The sequence below is a fragment of the Rosa chinensis genome, chromosome 6 (assembly GCF_002994745.2).
Source record: "Rosa chinensis cultivar Old Blush chromosome 6, RchiOBHm-V2, whole genome shotgun sequence".
NCBI classification, from domain to species: Eukaryota; Viridiplantae; Streptophyta; class Magnoliopsida; order Rosales; family Rosaceae; genus Rosa; species Rosa chinensis.
Genome location: NC_037093.1, coordinates 8,206,639 through 8,214,738, shown reverse-complemented (window position 1 = coordinate 8,214,738; position 8,100 = coordinate 8,206,639). Strand labels below are relative to the sequence as shown.

The 8,100-nt window shown below is 38.6% G+C and overlaps 1 protein-coding gene across 2 annotated transcripts; it reads right to left on the bottom strand.

Moving 5' to 3' along the window:
* Window positions 1-502: 502 nt before the first annotated feature.
* LOC112170507 (PXMP2/4 family protein 4) lies at window positions 503-2,996 on the bottom strand. Of its 2 annotated transcripts, XM_024307826.2 has the most exons (4): window positions 2,547-2,994; window positions 2,212-2,434; window positions 1,180-1,304; window positions 503-896 (listed from the first exon to the last, which is right to left on the bottom strand). In XM_024307826.2, exons 1-4 carry the CDS (start codon window positions 2,886-2,888, stop codon window positions 804-806), a joined length of 783 nt encoding a protein of 260 aa, XP_024163594.1. In that variant the 5' UTR covers window positions 2,889-2,994; the 3' UTR covers window positions 503-803. The 2 variants fall into 2 exon arrangements, with proteins under 2 accessions (XP_024163594.1, XP_040364694.1); XM_040508760.1 differs by lacking the exon at window positions 1,180-1,304 and having other exon boundaries at window positions 2,547-2,996.
* Between the last annotated feature and the right edge of the window lie 5,104 nt (window positions 2,997-8,100).

Sequence of the window (8,100 nt, the reverse complement as noted above, 5' to 3'; positions counted from 1 at the left end):
TATTGGTCCGTTCAGCTATACAATTTCAAAGAAATCTTTGATCAACCAGTTCTGAAGAAACTCTCCATATTGTGTTTGGTCTTTTGTACTGTTTTATAATTGTAACCAACACATTTGTGAGATTTAGAGGATAGATACTAAACTAATATGATCTGCCAGGTGTAACAGATAGCAAAGACCATGGTGTAACACATAGCAAAGACTCGTAGAATCATTGACATTCTGAAAACAAGTTCATGCATATCAGCATATCACTGTCACTTGTGTGTTTGATTCCAGATTGGGAGAAAAGAGGCTATGGTTGATTTTGCAAAGCAAAAAGCAAATCTGCTGAATTCTACAAGTTTAACTGGACTTTCCCCCTTAGAAGGTGGTTTTTGCTACGAATGTAATGACTTCATGTTGCCATTTATCCATCTCAGACACTCAACCTGTTTTTAAAATACTCAAACTGATCTGTACTCCTGCAAGCATCTCTTTCCAAGAAAATAGATTGCGCTGATAGTTCCAAAGTGTCCTCAATAACATTAACCCACCACTTTACAAAACCCTTTGGTCCAACAACATGAATACATAATGTGTAACAATGTTCTACAAGTAGCTAAACATGATCACCAATGAATTTACTCAGTCTAATTCAAAATTAGAATGTCATAGCTTCCGCTTCAACCATGCTTTGGCTGTGGATGTAACATTAGCACTTCTGGGAGGGTTTAACATCTCGCATCATGAGCAACTTCCAAGCACGTTTGTGGAGAAAAGTCTAAATCTTGAAGACAAGCAAAAAGAATGGGTACCTACAGTCAATCACTAGCCATTGCACTTGCTTTCTCCAGGCTTGCCATGTATGTCAAATAAATGGTCCATAGATATGAAAATCCATTGCTCACTAATGTCTGTCAAATGAGAACATCAAAAAAAATAAAGTTCAAAAGTTAATTGACAGATTGTTCAAATCACTTGAGTACGAAGGAAGAGCACATATGACCAGGTTAACTGATCAAATCACAAATTGTTCAATCTGGTGCCAAAGAAAACGGGTTCATAACCCATGTAGGTGGCAGGTGACACCTTAGATTGCATGAATAATCAATCACCGAACCACCCCTTTGAAATAAAGCAATTTCAAAATCCAGAAAGCTGAAAGGAGAAAAAAATGAACAATAACTTTTTACAAACCTGCAAATGGACAGGAATGAATCTGTATGTGATAAAATCACACACTGGCCAGTACATAACACCACTTAACAATGTCGGGACCAAGTCTCGCTTTAAACGATCAAAAACTTCTCCACCATTTTCACCTGAGATTGGCAATCACAGCAACTACTTAGACCTCATATGAACATCAATTAAACACCTTGTCTAGTATAGAACATCTTTCAGCAGACTCGATTCAATATAACAAGAGACATTATATGCAACAAGAGAAAAAATTACTTAACAGTAAGCTTAAACAATCATTACCATATACACAAAACAAACAAAAATAAAACCCCCCAAAACAAAGGTTTGCCTCTAGAATCCATGACGTAGAAGCATAAATCTATACTATCATTCATTATATGCAGCCAAAGGCTTCCCTACAAACAGGTTCCGAAAGCTAAACACAAAGGTCAACATTTAAACTCAAAACAACTAGACTTATTACTCTGTCAACATATCTTTGGTCTTAGATTCAAGAGCCTGCTGAGGGTAATTTAAAGAGTATAGGAGGCTCAGTCATGATTGTCATGAAATAATAGTTAAAACAATCAAATATTCTTCCTAGTTTTTCACTTTTTCTTTTCTTCCACAACTCCAACCTGCTCAATTCAATACTAGCAGTTATAAAATATGTAAATTTAACACCTTTTGTCGAACCAATACTGTGAAATATACAAAATTGAGGCAAAAGCATATACAGTCCCCAGACCTTTGCAAACACATTCATCGTGAAAAAAAAAAAAGGGTGACCTTTATGCATTATGGCATAATACCTTGTACAAATGAATTCACAGAAAAGAACACAACAGTCATAGTTTTTTTTTGTCCACAACTCCAACCTGCTCAATTAAATACTTGCAGTTATAAAATATGCAAATTTAACACCCTTAGTCGAACCAATACTGTGAATTCATACAAAACTGCGGCGAGAGCAAAGCACATATAATTTTGCAAACACATTCATCACGAAAAAAAGGGTGACCTTTATGCATCACGGCACAATACCTTGTAAAAATGCATTCACAGAAAAGAACACAACAGTCATAGTAGGTCCATAAAGTCCCTGCCCCAGAGCCATTTTCTTCAATGTCGAAAACATATCCCGCTTCGGAAACGTTTTGGCCATGAAATTGAACCAGAAATGCAGCGACGGCCCTAGAAGCAGCATCCCATATCCAGCCATCCGCAATGTCCTCACAGGATCATAAGTATCCGATTTCGCTATAGTCTGATCATCATCACAATAAAAAAATAAAAAATAAAAAAACCCACCATTACATAAACCCAATTAACACCAACACACCCAAAATCATAGATTTAACTACGGTTACAGCCACTACCTGGGAGGACAGATCGGCGGCGGTGTAGATGAGGGCGGCGGTGACGCTCTTGGTGAGAATGGGCCGGTTCTTGACGAGGCCCAGGTACCAGCCAACGAGCCCCGTGGAGGCGGTGGCGGCGGCGGAGGAAGAGGAGGACTTGGCGGAGAAGAAGGCGGAGGAGAAGAGGGAGGGGGGAGAGAGGTCGTAGTCTTTGGCTTTACGGAAGACATTGGGGGCGCGGAGGTAGGCTTTGGACTGGAGCTGGGCCTTGAGGCCCGGCGGAGGTGTGCGGTGGTCGGTGATGGAGTGCTTGTGTATGAGGCGGGTGAGGGTAGTGTTTCTTCTCAGAGCGCCGGACATGGTGGTTTGGTTGGGTGTCAACGTCGCTCTGAGGCCGTGTGATGTGTCGGGGTTTAGGTACAGAAAGGGGTTTTTGCAATGTGAAATGTGTCTTGTTCTTTTATATATAATATAGGAATATGAGGTTTTGGGTTTTTGTTGGCAAGTTTGGGGGAGTTTGTTATGTAAAAAGTACATAAATGAAGCAGGGTTTGTTCGATTGTGTAGTCTCACGTCTACAAGGGGACATTTGTACTCGCTTGCTCTGTGTTTTTCATACTAGTGTCGGTATAACAACTAAAATTTCGAGTCTAGCTTAATTCTAGCTCAATTCTTAACCACAGTTACTGGTTGAGATAACTCTAAAGCCTTTAAATTGTAAATTATTTTGGAACTAATTTTATGCGACGTGTTAGGTACCTTAAAAACGATCAAAAAATTTCATAATTTTAATGATGCTCAAAGTGACTTCCAAATTGGCTCAGAAATACTGACATTTACAAAAATTATAACCCATATTTAATATTGAGTACACATGAAATATAATATCAGTTTTGATGCCTACATTTAAAATTTAGATTTTATGATATATATTGCTTTGTAATGTTATATCTATTTTCTCTGTCTCATCTATACTTTGTTATTCCTCTTTTATGACCTCTATAAAGTATAAACAAACTGAATATATGTACAGTAACCTGTAGGCAACCATCTCATAAAATTAAAAAATTGTTACTCTTTGTATTTTTAACAACTAGAATGTTTTTTCTTTCTAATTTATATTAGCAATTGAAATTCTTTTCACGATTAGATCATTTAATTATTTTAGTTATCTACTAATAGATAAACATCAAAGTCCATGAAGAGCTGCTAACCCAAACGGTGAAAGTGTGCTGCAGACATTTATTTGAAGAAAAATATTGGAAGGTGTATAAAGATGGAGCAAGTAGGCAGCGAGTACAGCTTTGTTTGTTCAGACGCAGCGAGTAAGAAGAGAGTACATACCTTTTCGAACGCCCCTGCCTGCCAGACTGACTCCCTAAACTTTCTGGAGCAGTTTCCAGAAAGTCAGGTCTGCCACCCGTCTCCCGACACGTGTTCCTCTCTCTGCAAGGTTTTGCCACGTATACAGCAATTCCACACGTTGCCTTTGCCGTTAGCGTGATGCACCTGTACATGTGCTGAACAGGCCAGACTAGACTAGTCTCCTTTGACCAACTTCGCTTGCTCCTAAAACTAACGGACCATATCATACTTCGCTTTGCTCCCTAAATCAAACTGCCAGGTATTTTCCTGTTGTCGGTAAAAGATGTTGATTGATCTTCGCTTACTAACCTTACGAGCATGTTCATCTAGACAGTAACTTATTAAAAAAATTATATTCAACTACGTTTAGATGTAAATTTAATAGTAAAAATAATTATTTTAAAGTTGAGTTATTTATTTTCAACCGTTAGATTTACATCTAAGAATTATTGTGCTTAGTTTTTTTGATCAATTACAGACCAGGTAAACACTACTGCCTCAAATGTACCACGTGATGGTTGAGCTGCTCAATCAAAACTTAGAAAATTTTAAGTGTGTTCGAAATTGTTCTTACTATGTTAAAGTGAATACCCAAAACACCCCCCTGCATGTGCACTGATTAGTCAATTCTACTAGACACGTGGTACGTCTGCCCTACGTAAGAATCTCTTCTTTTGCTATTAAAAGTACTGCATGACATTATGTGAATGGGATTTGATAATGTTATGTTTATCATCTACCGTGAAATGGATTATTTGCTTACTTTATGTGTTTTTTGCTTCAATTTTATCTTTCCTTTAAGAAACATTCATAAAACTTAAGCTAGACAGAAAACTTAGCAGAATCTTCTTTTTCTTTTCAATTTTGAGAACCTCAAGAATTAGCCTAGCTACCATTGAACCATTGAGTGGTTGGAATTTTAAGAAATGGAGAGCGGACATAGACATTTACATTGGACTCACGAACATTGATATGTGTCTAACTAAGGAGGCGCATACTGAGATCACTAAAGAAACTCCAGATTTGGAGAAGGTACGTGCACAAGATCGAATGGCTAAGAGCCAACAGAATGACTAAGCTCTATAGCTCGTTCTAAAGAGAACCATGAGTGAGACTGTGAAGGGGAGTGCCCCATACCAGGGTACATCTAGGGATAGTGGCGGAATGCAAAAATTGAAGCAAATATATAAAGTTGTTGTATACATCAAATAAAGCTGTTGTGTACATCATACAAAGCTGATGTGTACAAGAAGCAAAGAGGAAGGAGATCCTAAAGCTGTCGTGTACATCCTAAAGCTAGAATTTGAATCAAATTCAACAAAGCAAATCAATCAAAGAAGTGGAAAAGCCAGGGACCCAAAATACAAAAAAAAAGATGTGCAATTGACTTTCGTTCATGTTAATTTGTAAGAGAAAAGAAATACGTGACTTGTAAATTTAATTAGACTATGCTCATATGCCAAAAATACAATGCAGGTTCAATACAACAAGCGCCATTGTCTAGGCATTTATAAGAGCACATTTAGCAATGCTAACCATTTTTTAGTCAAATTTTAGCCAAAGTAGCTAAAAAGTCATTTTAGCTAGCCACTCTAGAAATACGTATGTATCAGTGCTCACTATTTTAACTAATTTTATTATGGGGAAATGATCATTTACCCAATTTCAGCTTAAAAATTGTCCACTTGCTCCACCAACAGTTTTTTAACCCCATTTACCTAAAACACTCTAAGGGATTATTTCCCTAATACCCAATTAATTCTTTTTTTATTGTTTTTATTTATTTTTGGGACTTTTTTGCCCTCTCCTTCTTTCTCACTTAGAGAGAAAAGTCATCCTCCACCTTGCTGTGCTCCGGTGACCAATGGCCGGCAGCGGACTCCGACGACCGGTGACGAACTCCGGTGACCGGTGATTGGAATCCAGCTAACGGTGACCGGAATCCTGAATCCGGCTACCGGACTAGTGACCGGATTCCGGCGGCTGAATTTATTGCCCCCCAATAATACCCAGTAACCATATTATTGTCCCCCAGTAATTATATTATTACCCCCCAATACTCATATTATTGTCTCCCAATACTCATATTATTGCCTCCATTAATCATATTATTGCCCTCTAGTGAATTGCATAAACTCTCAAAACCAAAATGAATACACTATAGTCACAATTGATCAATTTATATGCATATTACCTCCCAATAATCATATTATTGCCCCGCAATAGACATGTATAACTACTCAATAAAGCTTTTTTTTTTTTTCATTCTTCTTTCTTCTTTCCTTATATCCTTCTGCCAAATTTACCCAAAAAAAAAAAACAGCCCAAAAATATCTTCATGAAATCAGCCCAACACCAAGCCATCCGGGTAACCCAGATTACTTTGGGCACCCAAAACAGGACAGCCGGATATACTCTCTTTTTCGTCTGTCACTAGACCTCACGAAGACGATGACTTTCCGGAACTCTACAAATTCAAAACCAAGCACAACTCTAACACTGGCTTGGCCCAAAAAAAAAAAAAAAAAAAACTCTGGGCACCCACCGGAGTGTGAGGCCGATGCAGGAGTGGTCGGGGGTTAAGGGTGACGGCGATGTTGGAGATGAGTCGGATCGGCGTTGGGCCTGAGTTGTTGCAATGGGCCTTGGATCGTTGGATCTGTGGTTTGGGTGACGGCGACGCCGGAGGTGGAACGATCGAGTTGTTGGCCCGAAGCCGAAGGTGGGGCGCTGGAGCAGCCATGGCAGAGAGAGTATGGTTTGAGAGAGAGAGAGAGTATGGTTTGAGAGAGAGAGAGAGAGAGTCTGGTTTGGGTGACGGCGGCGCTCGGAGCTTCAATTCAAATCCGGATAAGTTGAGAGCTCCGATCTTGGGGCTGGCTTGGGGGACCTGGCGGTGTTGACTTGATGGAGGTGTTGGCCCGAAGCCGGAGGTGGGGCGCCGGAGAGCCATGGCACAGAGAGAGAGAGAGAGAGAGAGAGAGAGAGAGATACAGTCTGGGAGGAGAAGGAGAGTCGTGAGAGAGAGATAGAGGGAGTATGAGGGCAATACTGTCAAACATTGTTAGATTGGGTAAATGGGGTTAAAAAACTCTTAGTGGAGTAAGTGGACAATTTTTAGTCTTAAATTGGGTAAGTGGTCACGGCTCCTTATATTATTTTCTAAATGAAGATTAAATAGTGTAAATGCATTTATAAATTACATAAAATACTTCAAAATGAATGTTTTAAATTATAGAGAGCTTCATCTCGCTCTCTATATTTAAGAGCGAGATAGCTTAAAGTTATAATGGAGAGCCACTTAGGAGTCTGGTGCAGCTGCTAAAATAGATAAAAAGCTAAACATGCTCTCTGAAATAGCTAAGGAGCCAAAATAGAGTGCTAAAGATGCTCTAAATGAATATGCAACATCCTCACAAACACAAATAGCCAAAAAAGTGTATATTAGTATGTTACTAAAATGTGGGGCTGCACTTATGCAAAGCCTGATCATCTAAAAGTTTTCCTTTTGCTTTAAACCAGAATCTCAAACTGCAATGTTATGAACTTCTAGTTAGTAGGAGTTTGGTACATTAAAGGCTTAAAAATGTAAATAACAAAACAAAAGAGATATCCATCTTCACATTAAGTGTGAAGGATACTGAAGGCACGAGAGAACATGAGATTGTGCAACAAGGTAAAGCAAGCAAACCTTGGTGGAGATTAAGTTTGATTGGTCCGGCTACTAGGCTCACAAAATCGTATTTCAATTGGCCACGACACAAAATCTTTTGCAGCTACTTTGATTTGATATGTTCTAAATCAAGCAATGATCAGCATCAACAAACTATGAGATATAGTCATATAGGTAATCCATCAGAACAAACTAAATATAGGGTACAAACCAATTAACAAGAAGCAAAGTTGTACTTATGGTTACTGAGAATTGGCATGCTGTGTACAAGAAGCAAAAAAGAGTACAATCCTAGCAAAACAAAGTACCACACATCTATAATTGTCCTATACGAGGTGCCATGTTTTGAAAACGTTGAATAATAGATTCATTTTTAATGACATTGAATATATCCTTCTCAAGATATACAATTAAGCTGTCATTCATCCTTTGGTCTCCCATTCGATTCTTTATGATATTTATGGCAAAGAATGCTCTCACAGAGGTTGTTGCAACAGGAAGTACTAGTGCCAAAGTGATCAGCAAATAAACATA

What these genes read in the sequence shown, in the direction of transcription:
- LOC112170507 (XM_024307826.2), bottom strand. Translation starts at nt 2,888, where the DNA reads ATGTCCGGCGCTCTGAGAAGAAACACTACCCTCACCCGCCTCATACAC. An exon ending in CCGCCGATCTGTCCTCCCAG is followed by an intron (nt 2,435 to 2,546) that starts GTAGTGGCTGTA and finishes GATGATGATCAG; the next exon opens with ACTATAGCGAAATCGGATAC. An exon ending in TGTGAATGCATTTTTACAAG is followed by an intron (nt 1,305 to 2,211) that starts GTATTGTGCCGT and finishes TGCCAATCTCAG; the next exon opens with GTGAAAATGGTGGAGAAGTT.